The sequence below is a fragment of the Anomaloglossus baeobatrachus genome, chromosome 7 (genome assembly GCF_048569485.1).
Source record: "Anomaloglossus baeobatrachus isolate aAnoBae1 chromosome 7, aAnoBae1.hap1, whole genome shotgun sequence".
Taxonomy (NCBI): domain Eukaryota; kingdom Metazoa; phylum Chordata; class Amphibia; order Anura; family Aromobatidae; genus Anomaloglossus; species Anomaloglossus baeobatrachus.
Genome location: NC_134359.1, coordinates 206,252,386 through 206,271,324, shown reverse-complemented (window position 1 = coordinate 206,271,324; position 18,939 = coordinate 206,252,386). Strand labels below are relative to the sequence as shown.

The 18,939-nt window shown below is 51.1% G+C and overlaps 1 protein-coding gene across 3 annotated transcripts in view; it reads left to right on the top strand.

Annotated features, from left to right (window-relative positions):
- Positions 1–18,939, top strand: part of EEF2KMT (eukaryotic elongation factor 2 lysine methyltransferase) — a 114,733-nt gene that overhangs the window by 87,140 nt on the left and 8,654 nt on the right. For all 3 annotated transcript variants that reach the window (XM_075317882.1, XM_075317880.1, XM_075317881.1), the window contains 2 exons: positions 1,408–1,679; positions 17,807–17,956. In XM_075317882.1, the coding sequence (XP_075173997.1) occupies positions 1,408–1,679; positions 17,807–17,956 (422 nt within the window). The remainder of the gene's footprint in view (positions 1–1,407; positions 1,680–17,806; positions 17,957–18,939) is intronic.

The window sequence follows — 18,939 nt, the reverse complement described above, 5'->3', positions numbered from 1 at the left end:
GTCAGATCTGCTGTACTGCCCCTCCCCCCACTTCCTGTCTAGAGATGTGTCAGTAATCATACTTTTATCTGCTGTTCTCCATTGTACTTGTTCTACAGTGAGTTTGGTGCAGTATTTCATTACATCTCACACATGGTCCAGAACAGGCAGGCTACTCCTGTGAGATGTAATGACAGCCATGATCTCACTGCTAAGCAATTACAAGTTGTTTCAGCACAGCAGTTACAAGTGTGATTACTGACAACCTCAGTAGTCAAAACTACAGAGTCAGTTCCCTGACTCATGCAGGAGGTGAGACTAGGAGATCAGTGTTGTCTGACATTATACATCTCACACACTGAGAAATCTGCTCTAAGCTATGGTGGGGAATGTTCTTTCCCTCAATAGTCAGAACTGATAGAGGGGTTTGTTTGTAATGTGACATAGCTAAACTCTGCTGTGCTGTCCCCCCATCACCTCCCTGAGTCGTGCAGGAGGTGAGACCAGGAAATAAGGGCTGTCTGACATCATACATCTCACACACTATGAAATCTTCTCTGAGCTGTGGTGGGGGGTGTTTTTTCCCCCTTGAGTGTTGGTGAATGCTTAAGATTGGTCAGCATCATAGCAGGGAAGTAGTACACACCCCCAGTAATAACTGGTAACACCCACTTGGGCTTAAAAAGTTAGCACATTAGGTGCCAAATACTTAGCTAATATGTAAAATAATGATAATAACAAAATAAAATAATAATGGAGAGATAAAATAAAAAAAAAAAAGTTATTCTGCTTTGGCAGCTACTGTTACTGTTCAACATGAACATTTTGGTGAAAAGTTCTCATTAAATCCAAATAGAGAACATTTGTTTTAAAAAAAATCTATGTGATTCTCAAAATTGATGGAGGTCCCACTAGTCAGACCCTCAGTGTTCGGAGAGTTATCAAGTATCCCTCCACTCAAAACTGTGCTCTGGAGAGCCCCATTCTCAGGATCGTAATTGGACCCCTTTTGCAATTTTGGGGAAACCTTGCATGCTCAGCGTTGGCTGGCTGTGCATGTTTATTAGCAATCTAACATGCCCGATCCTGCTTTACACAGACATCTACTGTTTAGTGGCCTTTATCCATATTTCATCACAGCCAATCCCAAAGAAATCAGTCAGCTCAGCTAAAACCTCCCCTCTGGCTCAATTATGTACATCTCCCCTATAGGTCAGTTTCAGTTGCATGTAAATGATTATCTCAAATGATTATGCCCATGTATTATTGATGATACCATTTGGCAAGTTAATGCCTATTGGGGTATGGTTTGGCAAAGCCATCCTGCGTCCTATATCTCCACGTGCTGTATATTCTTATATAAAAAAAGCTATGACATATCCTAAGTGTGGAGTGATCGCATTTTAACTTTGTTGCCTACGTTTTGAGAACGATTCTAGAACTCGGGAGTGGAGTTGGCCTGACCGGATTGGTCATATGCAAGAGCTGTTCTCCTAAGAAATACACGTTCAGCGACTGTCACCAGAAAGTCCTTCAGCAGCTCAAAGAAAACATTCATCTCAATGGCTTCCTCCTCAGCGAAGGGCATTCGGTTACCAGCGAAAACCAAAAGACTGAGCTATCAGTAACTGAGCTGGACTGGGAATCTGTCACAGAACAACAACTTCTACACCTGGATGCCGACCTGGTTATTGCATCAGGTACAGACCATCTTAGTGACGCCTCCCTCACATATGCTTAGGGCCCCAGTTCATTAAGACTGGCATTTTGCTTAAAGGGGTGGTTCACCCATATTTTTTATATCAATATTATATTGAGAAACACCGTTTCTCTCAAATACCTTGCGTTTTCAATAGTGCCTATGAGTGATGCTATAGCAGACCGCTGTTCCCCATGCCTGACCCCAGGCTCCATGACCTCGGGGATCCGGTGACGTCACGTCAAGTTCCTGCTCACGTCACATCCCTGCGGCCGGCCCCAGTCTTCCTGAGTCACTGAGCTGTGGGCAGTGTTTCACCGCTTGTCACAGCCCTGCACGTCTCCTGCTTGCAATGCTCTGCTACGAGGTAGGAGGGAGCAGATGGGCTGTGACGAGCGGTGAAACACCGCCCACAGCCCATCATTCACATACACTGCGACCGGCCGCGGTGTCAGGAACTTGATGTGACGTCACCGGATCCTCGAGGTCATGGAGCGGGGAACAGCGGTCTGCAATAGCGCCACTCACAGGCACTATTGCCAACATAAGGTATTTGAGAGAAACATTGTTTCTCAATATATCGATCTAGAAAATAAAAAAATATGGGTGAACCACCCTTTTTATGAAGGTATTTGCCCAAAATGCATTAGGGTATGTGCGCACATCTGCGTTCTATTCCGCAGCATTTAAGTCACTGCATGTGCATTTCAAAACACAGCCAAAAAGCTGCGTTTTGAAAGCATTGTGCATGCAGAATTCATGCGCTCTGGATGCTTGCTCTGCCATAGACAGAGTGGGAAAAGCATCCAGAACGCACAAAAGATGTGACATACTGCTTTTTAGAACGCAGCGTTTTGGCAAAATATTTCAGCAGCCGAAACGCTGCGTTCTAAAACCCAATGTGCAGATGGAATTTGCACAATCTTCATAGATTGTGCTGTGGACGCAGGACGCATGCTTTTATGCTGCGGTGCAGATTGCAGCGTAAAAGCATGAAAATAGCACACGTGCGCACACAGCCTTAGGCCTCACTTACAGCTATCCATCATCCCATGCACTGGCATATATATTTTACTACTTTAGCTGGTGGGAGTGCCATAACACCGCCGAGTAGTGCAGAAATTTTGCGACATTGTATTTTATTGGAAATTATGTGCTATAACAAAGTAAGTATTTGTGAAGAGTAAAGGAAAGGATACATGGTTTTGTACGTATTTTAAAAATATAATCCTGAAAATTGTGATGTGCATTTGTATTTATGGATAACTTATGTATATGTGAATGTTCATGGTGTATGAATACTTCTTATACTTTTTCAAGGCACTGTATATCTAACTAAATAGAGATATCTACACATTTTTGTGGGCAAGTTTTCATTTTGACATGTTTTTATGGAACCTTTTTTTATTTTTTTTATTTTTAAAGACCAATAAGGCTAAAGTTTCACACTTGCGTTGAACGGCATCCGTTGCATTGCGTCGTGTGACGGATGCAACGGATGCGTTGCATATAATTGCACAACGGATGCAACGGATCGTACAAAACAGAAAGCTTTTTTTTTTTTTTAATTTTTTTTTTCTTCTTTACAGTTTTACCGGCAGCAGTCTATTGTGAACGATCAGCTGATCGCTCACATGCCGGCGGCCGGGCGCTCAGCTGAGCGCTCTCAAAAGCCGGCGGCCAGGCGCTCAGCTGATTGCTCTCAAAAGCCGGCTGCTCAGCTGATCTCTCTCAAAAGCCGGCTGCCGGGCGTTCAGCTGAGCGCTCACATGCCGGCGGCCGGGCGCTCAGCTGAACGTTCGGCCACCGAGAGACCAAATAAAGTTTGCATGCGCAGTGAAATCCTACGGATTGTGCTGCTCAAAAAAATGTTACATGCTGCGTTCCTTCCGCCCGACACGTCAAAATAACGACGCTGCGTCGTCCAGCGGATGCAACGCTGACAAGTGCGTCATCATACAAGTCTATGAAGAATAGCGCAGTGCGTTAACGGACTGCGCTATTCTCCATAGTGACGGACTGCGCTGAACGCAAGTGTGAAAGTACCCTAAGAAGTTTAAGGTGACAAACACCCTACCTACCTAAGGCCAGTTTCACAAATACATGTATTACAGGAACCCCAAGCTGAATGTATCCTTTTAAATAGCACATTCATTTAAATGGCTTTGCCTATCTGAGATGCATAGGCTGGTCTAGTCCTATACCAGTCATGGCGAACCTTTTACAGGCCGAGTGCCCAAACTGTAGCCCTAAACCCAATTTCTTTGTCGCTCCATTGGGAGACCCAGACAATTGGTGTATAGCTTCTGCCTCTAGAGGCCACACAAAGTATTACACTTTAAAAAGTGTAACCCCTCCCCTCTGCCTATACACCCTCCCGTGGACCACGGGCTCCTCAGTTTTATGCTTTGTGTGGAAGGAGGCACACATCCACTCATAGAAAAGAAAAAAAAAAAAAAGATTTCTCATACATAGTATGACGGATGGAAGAAAAGAGGTCCCCTATGGGGTCCCCGGCATGCTCCCTTCTCACCCCACTATGTCGGCGGTGTTGTTAAGGTTGAGGTACCCTTGGCGGGTACAAAGGCTGGAGCCACATGCCGTCTCCTTCACCATCCCTTATGCGGCTCTGGGAGAAGTGGGAGCCTCACCGGTCATTCACCTGCTGAGACCGTGCTCCATCCGCAGCCCCTGGTGGAACCTGCTGGACCGGAGCGTTTTCATCCCCAGGGACCGGGCCCTGCAACCTTGAAGGTACTCTGTGTCCCCATGTGGGGACGGTACGGGGAGAGAGGTCGCCTTTCTCCCCAGTAGCGCCGTCCGTTGTTTTTTCATCGGACTTCCGCGCCGACCGTGCCTGCTTGTCGGGCACGGCCTTAAATTTAGTCCCCGGCTTCATCGCGGCCTAGTCGCGAAAAATCCCGCCCCCGGGCCTGCCTGTCAGGGGTAAGGGCGGGATTACCGACAGAGGGCTGGAGCATCTTTGCATGTCTCCCCTCCCCTCTCATGGACCACTATGGGGCCTCCAGATTCCCGCCTTTTACCGGCGCCGCCCATGGCTCCACTCCCCCCTTGAGAGCTCCGGCGGCCATGTTTGGCATTCTGCCAGTGTATGCTGCAGCTGCACAGCTCTACAGCTCCGGGGGACCCACGACAGGGAATCTGGAGGACACCAGCGGTTGGTAAGCCACACCGGTCACCCGGTGCTGGTTCCCCTAGGGTGCCGTGATATATATATATATATATATATATATATATATTTTATATATATTTTATATATATTCGAAACGGCTGTAGAACCTTTTCCCATATACCGTCAGTGGTCGCTCTCCTAAGGGACACTTATTGCTTACAGCATGTCGTCCACAAGGAGCAGAGCCCCTAAGGCACAGGTTTTTTTCGCAGCCTGTACCTCTTGTGGGGCTATGTTGCCTGCGGGATCCACCTACCCTCACTGTGATCAATGCTCGACTCCTGCCACGCTTGCTCAGCCGGAGCCTAGGGCACTTGTGGGCCTCTCGGCTCATGTAGATCCCCCTGCTCCCCCTGAGCAGGCTGCAGGGACAGAGTCACCGTCATTGGCCTCTTTCGCTGAGAAACTCTGTCACTTTCTCAATCCATTGCACAGTCTATGGACAAATGGTCATCTAAGCTCCTTGAGGCATTGCAGTCCAGACCGGGCTCTTCACAGGCCCTGGCCCCTGTTAGTTTGTCTCCTCCAGGGCCTTCACGGTCCGCGCCGCAGCGCGCTCCCAGGATAGCCCCTAGGTCCCAGGCGGAGGACTCCTGCCCGGATCGCAGTCCCAGACCAGCTAAGCGGCCTCGCTGGGACTCTTCCCCGGCCTCCTCACGCTGCTCTGGATCTCAGCTTGAGGACTCTCAGGATGACGAGGCGGACGTGGGAGCTCAGGGCTCTGACCCTGACTTCGCCCTCAACCTTGATACCCCTGAGGGGGACGCCTTAGTAAATGATCTTATCTCATCCATCAACCAGGTGTTGGATCTCTCTCCCCCGCCTCCACCTGTAGAGGAGTCGGCTTCTCAGCAGGAGAAACACCAATTTCGATTCCCCAAACGTACGCGCAATACGTTTTTTGATCACTCTAACTTCAGGGACGCTGTCCAGAAGCCCAGAGCGGTCCCGGACAAGCGCTTTGCTAAAAGGCACTCTGACACACATTATCCCTTTCCACCTGAAGTCGTTAAGGGCTGGGCACACTCACCCAAGGTGGATCCGCCAGTCTCTAGATTGGCTGCTAGGTCCGTTGTGTCTGTTGCCGATGGCTCATCCCTGAAGGATGCCACTGACAGACAGATAGAGCTCTTGGTGAAGTCTATTTATGAGGCCACGGGCGCATCTTTCGCCCTGGCCTTTGCGGCCGTGTGGGCTATTCAAGCAATCTCGGCATGTCTGTCTGAGATTAATGCTGTCACGCGGAATTCTGCTCCGCATGTTTCTTCCTTGACCTCTCAGGCATCAGCATTTTCGTCCTACGCCTTGAACGCCGTCCTGGACTCCGCTAGCCGTACGGCCGTGGCATCCGCTAACTCTGTGGCTGTCCGCAGGGCCATGTGGCTGCGCGAATGGAAAGCAGACTCTGCTTCCAAAAGGTTCTTAACTGGTTTGCCTTTTTCTGGCGACCGTTTGTTTGGCGAACGGTTGGATGAGATTATTAAGGAATCCTCGGGTAAGGACTCCTCCTTACCACAGTCCAAACCTAAGAGACCTCTCCAGAGAAAGATCCAATCGAGGTTTCGGTCCTTTCGTCCCTCCGCCAAGCCCCAAGCCTCTTCGTCCAACCGGCCGGAGAAAGGCCAGAGGAACTCCTATGCGTGGCGGTCCAAGTCACGCCCCCAAAAGGCCGCAGGAGGCACTGCCTCCAAGACGGCTTCCTCATGACTTTCTGCCTCCCCTGACCGCATCCTCGGTCAGTGGCAGGCTCTCCCGCTTTGGCGACGCCTGGTGGCCACATGTTCAAGACCGATGGGTGAGAGACATTCTGTCTCATGGTTACAGGATAGAGTTCAGCTCTCGTCCTGCGGCTCGTTTCTTCAGAACCTCCCCACCCCCTGCACAGGCCGACGCACTTTTTCAGGCAGTGGACGCTCTGAAGATGGAAGGAGTTGTGATTCCCGTTCCCTTTCAGGAACGTGGTCGCGGATTTTACTCCAACTTGTTCGTGGTGCCAAAAAAGGACGGGTCATTCCGTCCCGTTCTGGACCTCAAGCTGCTCAACAGACATGTGAGAACCAGACGGTTTCGGATGGAATCCCTCCGCTCAGTCATCGCTTCGATGTCACAAGGAGACTTCCTAGCATCGATCGACATCAAGGATGCTTATCTCCATGTGCCGATCGCACCCGAACATCAACGTTTCCTGCGGTTCGCCATCGGGGACGAACACCTCCAGTTCGTCGCATTGCCCTTCGGCCTGGCGACAGCCCCACGGGTTTTCACCAAAGTCATGGCATCCGTCGTGGCGGTCCTGCATTCACAGGGCCACTCGGTGACCCCCTACTTGGACAATCTCCTAGTCAGGGCCCCTTCTCGGGTGGCGTGTCAATGAAGTCTTACCGTCACTCTGGCGACTCTCCAGCAGTTCGGGTGGATCGTCAATTTCCCGAAATCCAAGTTGACGCCGACCCAATCACTGACTTACCTCGGGATGGAGTTTCATACCCAGCAAGCGTTAGTCAAGCTACCGCGCGACAAATAGCTTTCTCTGCAGGCGGGGGTGCAATCACTTCTTCGGAGTCAGTCACACCCCTTAAGGCGCCTCATGCACTTCCTGGGGAAGATGGTTGCACCTATGGAAGCAGTGCCGTTCGCGCAATTCCATCTACGGCCACTCCAATGGGACATTCTTCGCAAATGGGACAAGAGTTCGGCTTCCCTCGACAAGAACATCTCTCTTTCCCTTGCAACCAAAACATCACTTCAGTGGTGGCTCCTACCCACATCTCTGTCTCGGGGAAAATCCTTCCTACCTCCAACCTGGGCCGTGGTCACCACGGACGCGAGCCTGTCAGGTTGGGGAGCGGTTTTTCTTCAGCGCTCTATTGGGAGACCCAGACGATTGGGGTATAGCTACTGCCCTCTGGAGGCCACACAAAGCACTACATTAAAAGTGCAAGGCCCCTCCCCCTCTGGCTATACCCCCCCCGTGGTATCACGGGTTCTCCAGTTTTAGCTTTGTGTGCGAAGGAGGTCAGACATTCCATGCATAGCTCCACAGATTTTAGTCAGCAGTAGCTGCTGACTATTTCGGATGGAAGAAAAGAGGACACATATAGTGTCCCCAGCATGCTCCCTTCTCACCCCTGGATGGTGTTGTAAGGTTGAGGTACCTATTGCTGGTACAGGGCTGGAGCCTGACATGCTGTTTTCCTTCCACATCCCCTTGTAGGGCTCTGTGGAAGTGGGATCCTGCCGGCCTCTCAGCTCTGACGCCGGGCTCCATCCACAGACCCATTAGAACCTGATGGATTCGGAGCAGGAGTACGATCAGGGACAGGCCCTGCATCATACAGGTACTCTGTGTCCCCGGCAGGCACAGACACACTCCGGGCTGGCTGGGTGTTGTAGTGCGCCGGGGACCGCAACGTGGAGTTGGTGTCCCTACAGATTACTGGGGGACTTTTTTGTGTATGGGAACGCAGCGCCGACCCCCTCTGGACCGGGCGGCGCTGCTGTGACTTGTGGTGCGCCGGGGATCCGCCGTCCGCGCTTTTACGGCGGCGGCGGTTATAAATTTAGTCCCCGGCTTTTTGGGCCTAGGACGCCGGCAGCTCCGATTCGTTCCCGCCCCCACCCTGTCATTCAGGGTAGGGGAGAGACGCTGTTCGCTAGCAGCGACGAGGGCTGGAGCCTGATTTACATGCTCCAGCCCTCTCACTTGGCACAGAGGGAAGCAGGCTTCCCGCCCTTGGCCAGGAACGCCCAGGGCCCGCCCCCCTTCCTCTCTCGAGACGCCGGCAGCCATTACATGCATGCCTGGCTGGAGGAAGGACGCAAGGCTCTGGGAGACCTGGACTAGGGGCTATCTGGCGACCACACACCCGCTTTTTAAGCGGGCGGTAAGCGATTTTTCTGTGCTGGTCCCTCTAGTGCCTCACTGTGTATCAGTGTACTGGGTACAGATATATAGATATTGTATTTCTTGCACTGTGAGGTGCGCTTCTGGCTGCATATCCCAGATCGCTCTGTGGAAGCAGCAACATGTCATCCTCAAAACGCAAGGCTGCCAAGGCAAAAAGGGCTGTGTATACTGCGTGTGCTGCATGTGGGGCTAATCTACCAGCAGGCTCCGATGACCCCCATTGTGTGCAATGCTCCGACCCGGTGCTGCTTCGCCAGCCGGAGTCAGGAGAGGTAGCGACCCAGGCTGAGACGCTTGTAAGTTCTGCCCCGGTGACAGGGACAGACTTTGCAGTTTTTGCAGATAATATGTCTGTGTCTATGGCAAAAATCCTTGAAACCTTGCAATCTATGCATGGGGCTCAGTCTCTGGGCACGGCGAGGCCTCTGTCCTCAGGTCCCCCTTACTTGGAATGTATCCAGCCCACAGGGGGGTCCCCGGCTTCACAGGCCGAGGATTATGACTCAGATGATGGCCCCAGCCACCCTAAGCGAGCTCGCTGGGAAAGACCCTCGACGTCTTCACACTGCTCAGGGTCTCAGCGCAATCAGTCTCCCTGTGATGTGTCTGATGAGAGTGATCAGGAATCCACTCCTGGAACCCCTCTCAACCTGGATACCCCGGATGGGGATGCCATGGTAAACGACCTTATCTCAGCCATCAATAGGCTGTTGGATATTTCTCCCCCAGCCCCTTCAGCAGAAGAGGCGGCGGCGGAGCAGGAGAAGTTTCGTTTCCTTTATCCCAAGCGTAAATTGAGTGCTTTGTTAGATCACTCTGACTTCAGAGAATCAATCCAGAAGCACGACGCTCACCCAGAAAGGCGTTTCTCTAAACGATCTAAAGATACGCGTTTCCCTTTCCCCCCTGAGGTGGTCAAGCGCTGGACACAGTGTCCAAAGGTAGACCCCCCGATTTCCAAACTTGCAGCTAGATCCATAGTTGCAGTGGAGGATGGCGCTTCACTTAAAGATGCCAATGACAGACAGATGGACCTTTGGTTAAAATCTGTCTATGAAGCTATCGGCGCGTCGTTTGCTCCGGCATTCGCAGCCGTATGGGCACTCCAGGCTATTTCAGCTGGCTTAGCAAAAGTGGATGCTATCATGCATCCAGCAGTGCCGCAAGTGGCGCACCTTACCACGCAGATGTCGGCGTTTGCGTCTTACGCTATCAATGCGGTCCTAGAATCTACCAGTCGCACCTCAATGGCGTCCGCCAATTCGGTAGTTTTGCGCAGAGCCTTGTGGTTAAAGGACTGGAAAGCAGATGCTGGTTCCAAAAAATGTTTAACCAGTTTGCCTTTGTCTAGAGATAGACTGTTTGGCGAGCCATTGGCTGACATCATTAAGCAGTCCAAGGGTAAAGACTCCTCTTTACCACAACCCAGAACATCCAAACCTCAGCAGAAAAAGTGGCAGCAGAGGTTTCAGTCCTTTCGAGGTTCGGGCAAGACACCATTTACCTCGTCCAAAGGGACTCAGAGGACGCAAAGAAACTCAGATTCGTGGCGGACTCACACACGCCCCAAGAAAGCAAATGGAGGTACCGCTTCCAAAGCGGCTACCTCATGACTTCCAGCCCCCCCCCTCCGCATCGCCGGTCGGGGGCAGGCTCTCCCGCTTTTCCGGCTTTTGGATGTCACAGGTCAAAGACCGGTGGGTGACGGACATTTTGTCTCGCGGGTACAGAATCGAGTTCAATTCTCGTCCTCCAGCTCGGTTCTTCAGAACCTCCCCACATCCAGACCGAGCAGATGCTCTGCTGCGGGCGGTGGATTCCCTAAAAGCGGAAGGAGTGGTGATCCCAGTCCCTCCTCAGGAACAAGGGCAAGGGTTTTACTCCAATCTCTTTGTGGTTCCAAAAAAGGACGGCTCGTTCCGTCCTGTTCTGGACCTAAAACGGCTCAACAAACATGTGCACACCAGGAGGTTCCGGATGGAAACCCTCCGCTCTGTCATTGCCTCAATGTCCAGAGGAGACTTCCTTGCCTCAATAGACATCAAAGATGCTTATCTCCACGTGCCAATTGCTACAGAACATCAACGTTTTCTACGTTTTGTGATAGGAGACGACCATTTTCAGTTCGTAGCTCTTCCATTTGGTCTGGCGACAGCCCCACGGGTCTTCACCAAGGTCATGGCGGCGGTGGTAGCAGTCTTGCACTCTCAGGGACACTCGGTGATCCCTTACCTAGACGACTTATTGGTCAAAGCTCCCTCTCAGGAGGCATGTCAGCACAGCCTGAATGCTACGCTGGAGACTCTACAGTCTTTCGGATGGATCATCAACTTTCCAAAGTCGATCCTATCACCGACTCAGTCACTAACGTATCTTGGCATGGAGTTTCATACTCTAGCAGCGATAGTGAAGCTGCCGCTGAACAAGCAGCGGTCACTACAGACAGGGGTGCAATCTCTCCTGCAGGGCCAGTTGCATCCCTTGCGGCGTCTCATGCATTTCCTAGGGAAGATGGTGGCAGCCATGGAAGCAATTCCCTTTGCGCAGTTTCATCTGCGCCCACTTCAATGGGACATTCTCCGCCAATGGGACGGGAAGTCAACGTCCCTGGACAGGAAAGTCTCGCTTTCCCAGACGACCAAGGACTCTCTACAATGGTGGCTCCTTCCCACCTCATTATCTCAGGGAAGATCCTTCCTGCCCCCATCCTGGGCAGTAGTTACGACAGATGCGAGTCTGTCGGGGTGGGGAGCAGTGTTTCTCCACCACAGGGCTCAGGGGACGTGGACTCCGCAGGAGTCCACCCTTCAGATCAATGTTCTGGAAATCAGAGCAGTGTATCTTGCCCTACTAGCCTTCCAGCAGTGGCTGGAAGGAAAGCAGATCCGAATCCAATCGGACAACTCCACAGCGGTGGCATACATCAACCACCAAGGAGGGACGCGCAGTCGGCAAGCCTTCCAAGAAGTCCGGCGCATTCTAATGTGGGTGGAGGACAGAGCATCCACCATATCCGCGGTTCACATCCCAGGCGTAGAAAACTGGGAAGCAGACTTCCTCAGTCGCCAGGGCATGGACGCAGGGGAATGGTCCCTTCACCCGGACGTGTTTCAGGAAATCTGTCGCCGCTGGGGAGTGCCGGACGTCGACCTAATGGCATCCCGGCACAACAACAAGGTCCCGGCATTCATGGCGAGGTCGCGCGATCAAAGAGCTCTGGCGGCAGACGCCTTGGTTCAAGATTGGTCGCAGTTTCAGCTCCCTTACGTGTTTCCGCCTCTGGCGCTCTTGCCCAGAGTGCTACGCAAGATCAGATCCGAGTGCAGCCGCATCATACTCGTCGCTCCAAACTGGCCGAGGAGGTCGTGGTATCCGGATCTGTGGCATCTCACGATCGGTCGACCGTGGTCACTGCCAGACCGACCAGACTTACTGTCCCAAGGGCCGTTTTTCCATCAGAATTCTGCGGCCCTGAACCTGACTGTGTGGCCATTGAGTCCTGGATCCTAGCATCTGCAGGATTATCTCAAGGAGTGGTTGCCACAATGAGACAAGCTAGAAAGTCGAATTCTGCTAAGATCTACCACAGAACGTGGAAGATTTTCTTATCCTGGTGCTCGGCCCAGGGAGTGTCTCCCTGGCCATTTGCATTACCCAAGTTTCTTTCCTTCCTGCAATCGGGGTTAGAAAAGGGCTTGTCGCTCAGCTCCCTTAAAGGGCAAGTTTCGGCACTATCCGTGTTTTTTCAGAAGCGTCTAGCACGTCTTCCTAAGGTGCGCACGTTCCTGCAGGGGGTCTGTCATATTGTGCCCCCGTACAAGCGACCGTTAGATCCATGGGATCTGAACAGGGTACTAGTTGCTCTCCAGAAGCCGCCCTTCGAGCCTCTGAAGGAAGTTTCCTTTTCTCGGCTGTCGCAGAAAGTGGCGTTTCTTGTTGCGATCACATCGCTTCGGCGTGTGTCTGAGCTGGCAGCTCTGTCATCCAAGGCTCCCTTCCTGGTGTTCCACCAGGACAAGGTTGTGCTGCGTCCCATTCCGGAGTTTCTTCCTAAGGTCGTATCCTCTTTTCATCTTAATCAGGATATTTCCTTGCCTTCTTTTTGCCCTCATCCGGTTCACCGGTATGAAAAGGACTTACGTTTGCTAGATCTGGTGAGAGCACTCAGAATCTACATTTCCCGCACGGCGCCCATACGCCGTGCCGATGCACTTTTCGTCCTTGTCGCTGGTCCGCGCAAGGGGTTGCAGGCTTCTAAAGCCACCCTGGCTCGATGGATCAAAGAACCAATTCTAGAGGCCTACCGTTCTGCGGGGCTTCCGGTTCCTTCAGGGCTAAAAGCCCACTCAACCAGAGCCGTGGGTGCGTCCTGGGCATTACGTCACCAGGCTTCGGCTCAACAGGTGTGCCAGGCAGCTACCTGGTCCAGTCTGCACACTTTCACCAAGCATTATCAGGTGCATACCTATGCTTCGGCGGATGCCAGCTTAGGTAGAAGAGTCCTGCAGGCGGCAGTGACACCCCCATAGGGGAGGGCTGTTTTGCAGCTCTAACATGAGGTATTTATTTACCCACCCAGGGACAGCTTTTGGACGTCCCAATCGTCTGGGTCTCCCAATAGAGCGCTGAAGAAGAAGGGAATTTTGTTACTTACCGTAAATTCCTTTTCTTCTAGCTCTTATTGGGAGACCCAGCACCCGCCCTGTTGTCCTTCGGGATGTTTTTTTGTTGTTTGCGGGTACACATGTTGTTCATGTTGAACGGTTTTTCAGTTCTCCGATGTTATTCGGAGTTAATTTGTTTAAACCAGTTATTGGCTTCCTCCTTCTTGCTTTGGCACTAAAACTGGAGAACCCGTGATACCACGGGGGGGGTATAGCCAGAGGGGGAGGGGCCTTGCACTTTTAATGTAGTGCTTTGTGTGGCCTCCAGAGGGCAGTAGCTATACCCCAATCGTCTGGGTCTCCCAATAAGAGCTAGAAGAAAAGGAATTTACGGTAAGTAACAAAATTCCCTTCTTCTCCACCACAGGGCTCAAGGAACCTGGACTCTGATAGAATCGTCCCTTCAGATCAATATCCTGGAGATAAGGGCAGTATATCTAGCCCTATTGGCTTTCTATCGGTGGCTGGAGGGCAGGCAGATCCGAATCCAGTCGGACAACGCCACTGCCATCGCCTACATCAACCACCAAGGCGGCACTCGCAGTCGTCAAGCCTTCCAGGAAGTCCGGCGGATTCTGCAGTGGGTGGAAGCCACAGGCTCCACCATCTCCGCAGTTCACATCCCGGGCGTAGAAAACTGGGAAGCAGATTTTCTCAGTCGTCAGGGCATGGACGCGGGGGAATGGTCTCTGCACCCAGACGTGTTTCGAGAGATCTGTCGCCGCCGGGGAACGCCGGACGTCGATCTCATGGCGTCACGACACAACAACAAGGTCCCGGCCTTCATGGCACGGTCTCAGGATCACAGAGCTCTGGCAGCGGACGCTTTAGTCCAGGATTGGTCGCAGTTTCGACTGCCTTATGTGTTTCCCCCTCTGGCGATGCTGCCCAGGGTACTACGCAAGATCAGGTACGACTGCCGTCGCGCCATTCTCGTCGCTCCAGACTGGCCGAGGCGGTCGTGGTATCTGGATCTGTGGCATCTCACGGTGGGTCAACCGTGGGCACTTCCAGACCGCCCAGACTTGCTGTCACAAGGCCCGTTTTTCCATCTGAATTCTGTGGCCTTGAACCTGACTGTGTGGCCATTGAGTCCTGGCTCCTAGCGTCTTCAGGGTTATCTCAGGATGTCATTGCCACCATGAGACAAGCCAGGAAGCCAATGTCCGCCAAGATCTATTATAGGTCTTAGCAAATCTTCCTATCCTGGTGCGCTGATAACTGTTTTCCTCCATGGCCGTTTGCCTTACCCACATTCCTTTCATTCCTACAATCTGGAATGGACAAGGGTTTGTCCCTCGGCTCTCTCAAGGGCCAAGTATCGGCGCGCTCCGTGTTTTTTCAAAAGCGTCTAGCCAGGCTTCCGCAGGTCCGCACGTTCCTGCAGGGGGTCTGTCACATGGTCCCACCTTACAAACGTCCGTTGGAACCTTGGGATCTTAACAGGGTCCTGACGGCTCTTCAAAAGCCGCCTTTTGAGCCGCTGCGGGATGTCTCTCTCTCGTCTTTCGCAGAAGGTGGCCTTCCTGGTGGCAGTCACATCACTTCGGAGAGTGTCTGAGCTTGCAGCGCTGTCATGCAAAGCCCACTTCCTGGTTTTTCACCAGGATAAGGTGGTTCTGCGTCCTGTCCCGGAATTTCTCCCTAAGGTGGTATCCCCTTTTCATCTAAATCAGGATATCTCCTTGCCTTCCTTTTGTCCTAATCCAATTCACCAGTGTGAAAAGGATTTGCACTCTTTGGATCTAGTGAGAGCACTCCGGTTCTACGTGTCTCGCACGGCCCCCCTGCGCCGTTCAGATGCGCTCTTTGTCCTTGTCGCTGGCCAGCGTAAGGGCTCTCAGGCCTCCAGGTCAACCTTGGCTCGGTGGATCAAGGAACCGATTCTCGAGGCCTACCGTTCTTCTGGGCTTCCGCTCCCTTCAGGGCTGAAAGCCCATTCTACCAGAGCCGTAGGTGCGTCCTGGGCATTGCAGCACCGGGCGACGGCTCAGCAGGTGTGTCAGGCAGCTACGTGGTCTAGTCTGCACACTTTCACGAAGCACTATCAAGTGCATACCTATGCTTCGGCAGACGCCAGTCTAGGTAGGCGAGTCCTTCAGGCGGCGGTTGCCCACCTGTAAGAGGGGGCAGTTTTCGGCTCTTTTTATTGAGGTATTCTTTTACCCACCCAGGGACTGCTCTTGGACGTCCCAATTATCTGGGTCTCCCAATGGAGCGACAAAGAAAAAGGGAATTTTGTTTACTTACCGTAAATTCCTTTTCTTCTAGCTCCTATTGGGAGACCCAGCACTCACCCCTGTGCCCTTTGGGCTGGTTGTTCTTTTGGGTACACATGTTGTTGATATTGAATTGTTCTTTTGGTTCATGGTCTTCAGTTCTCCGAACATCCTTCGGATTGAATTTACCCTAGACCAATTTATAAGTTCTCCTTCCTGCTTTTGCACCAAAACTGAGGAGCCCGTGGTCCACGGGAGGGTGTATAGGCATAGGGGAGGGGTTACACTTTTTAAAGTGTAATACTTTGTGTGGCCTCCAGAGGCAGAAGCTATACACCCAATTGTCTGGGTCTCCCAATAGGAGCTAGAAGAAAAGGAATTTACGGTAAGTAAACAAAATTCCCTTTTTTTTCCCGAAGTGCCAACCAATCCTATCATGTAAATAATTGATTGTAACCTTACCTTTGCTGTCTTCTCTTCAGCAGGGGCATCACGCTCATGCTTACCAGAGAGAGAGGGGAGCCAGCACGATCTGAAAATGGCATGCATCATATAAAAAGTGCAAATTCACAGATTTATTCCAACTGTACTATAATATAAATGAGATTTTTAGCAAATAATTGATCAATTCTTTGAGCCACCCCTGCCAACGTCACGGCAAATCTCAATAGGGGGGTCCTACTCTATATTCTGTATTTCATGTGCCATGCGGCCTCCTAGAAGTTCCACACATTGAAGTTGAGCCCCTGCCCTTTCCAGACACAGCAGTTGGATTGATCTTTCTGGAAAAAATTGCAGCAGATTAGACAGAGATTTTAGCCTGGAATGCAATCAGATGTCACCTGTAATCCATATCTACATTTCAAAGTCTGAACATCTTGAAATCCCATAAAGACGTACGAGTGGCTCCCCTCCCCTTCATTGTGTAGTTATGTCCCCCTTCCTCGGCCACTTCCTGGTAAACATGTCCCCCATCCTGATATATATTTCCTACATTCTGGTATATTTGTCCATATCACGGCCCCATCCTGGTAAATGTCCTCCATCCTGGTAAATGTTGCCCATTCTGGCATGTTCCCCCAGGCTGGTAAATGTACCCCATCCTGACATGTTCCCCCATCATGGCATGTACCCCATTCCTGGTAAATGTCCTCCATCCTGGTAAATGTTCCCAATCCTGGTTAATTTACCCCATCCAGGTAAACGTACCCTATCGTGGCATGTTTCTCCATCCTGGCATGCATGTTTCCTCCATCCTGGCATGCATGTTTTCTCCCATCCTGGCATGCATGTTTCCTCCCATCCTGGCATGCATGTTTCCTTCCATCCTGGCATGCATGTTTCCTCCCATCCTGGCATGCATGTTTTCTCCCATCCTGGCATGCATGTTTCCTCCCATCCTGGCATGCATGTTTCCTCCCATCCTGGCATGCATGTTTCCTCCCATCCTGGCATGTACGTTTCCTCCATCCTGGCATGTATGTTTCCTCCGAGCCTGGCATGCATGTTTCCTCCATCCTGGCATGCATGTCCCCACCCCATGCTGGCATGTGCGTTCCCCCTCCCCCACCCCATGCTGGCATGTGCGTTCCCCCACCCCATGCTGGCGCTGCCCCCCCCCCCTACCTTGGCACAGCCGCACACGAGTTATATATTTAAAAAAAAAGCAACACACAACTTACCTGCACACGCTACCCCGCTGCGCGCTGCTGCGTCCTCAGTTCCCACGCGGCCAGCAGACGGCGCCGCTCGCTGACACTCCTCCGTCTCCTAGGCAACACACCTGCAGCCTGGGGGAGGAGGAGTGTCAGAGCGGAGGAGAAATGTCTCCTCCGCTCCAACACAGATTTGATTTGCCGGCGCGACTGCACTAGCAGATCAAAGCTGCAGGGTCGGGCGACAGCACGCGTGCTAGCAGAATGGGCTCAGCGTGCCCCTGGTGGCACGCGTGCCATAGGTTCGCCATCACTGTCCTATACAGTCTCTGGCTGAGGAATGATAGTCCTTGAGGAGAGCCCTACCTAGTAACTCTGAATTCCCTGACATGTTACCCTTTTATTAATTCCATGGACAGGCACTTCTGCATGCGAATTATAGAAAGTGAATACTCAAGTCCATATTACCAATATGTTTTACTGTTTCTAGATGTTGTGTATGATCCAGAACTCATGACTTCATTTTCAAGAGTATTAAAGAAACTTTTCCATTGTACAAAGGCTGAAAATAAGTTGGACGTTTATGTAGCATCCACCATTCGTAATCCTGACACGTATAGATTATTCCAAACGACATTAGGTAAGCGATTTCAGTGTCTTATTGAAATAACTGGTTGCAGTTACTTTTTGAACCCTCTGTATTAGGTCAGGATGCCACACTAAAAGTCTAGCTTCTGGGAGGAAATTAACTTTATTACCTCCCGCCAGCCTCCAGCTTTCAGCCATAAGGGCATAGCTGAAGCAGTCTCAGTCCTGCTCGGTATACAGTGAGTGGTGGTTGTAACCAAAGCACAGCTCTGACAGCCGACTCTGCAGTATATTAGTGCTGAGTAGTCAGTGCGGGGCGCATGGTTACAACCGCCACTCACTACGTACTGAGCGGTGACTGAAACCACTTCTGACTCTGGCCCTACGACTGAAAGTCTGAGGCCGCTGGGAGGTATAAAGTTCATTTTCTCCCAGTACTTGGGTTTTCAGCACATCAGCTGAGCATCTCATATCTACAGATTAATAGCAATTTTTTTTTACATGACCGGCTCCCTTTAACGCAATGGTAAAAAAAAAAAAAGTTCAAGGCAAATTGAAACTATGCACAACAATTGTGGGTCATCACTATTTTAAAGCTGTGACTTGGCATAATGCGCTGCCAGCTCACAAGTTGCACTCAACTTACAATGGACTCTTGAGGGCAAAGCAGTGTGTGACTTGAGAATCCTTGAGAAAGCAGTATGCGAAACACACGGACATTGAAATTGTTGGCTTACGTAACATATAGTCACGATATGTTTCAGATCTTATATTTAATAATGTTTTATCCATTTCATCGTGTATATTTACTGTATATGCACAATTTTGGATATGGTTTTTACTGAACTTTTTTTTTCTTTGAGAGTTGATTCACTATTTGAATCTTCATTTATGATGGATAATGTCTATTATACTCTTCCTTGTACATCTCCACCTATAGTGTGATATTTCCCTGTGTATGTATGTGTGACATGGCTATTTTAATTTTGAATATATTTTATTCTTTGTGTGCCTTGTTATAGGATTTAATAGATT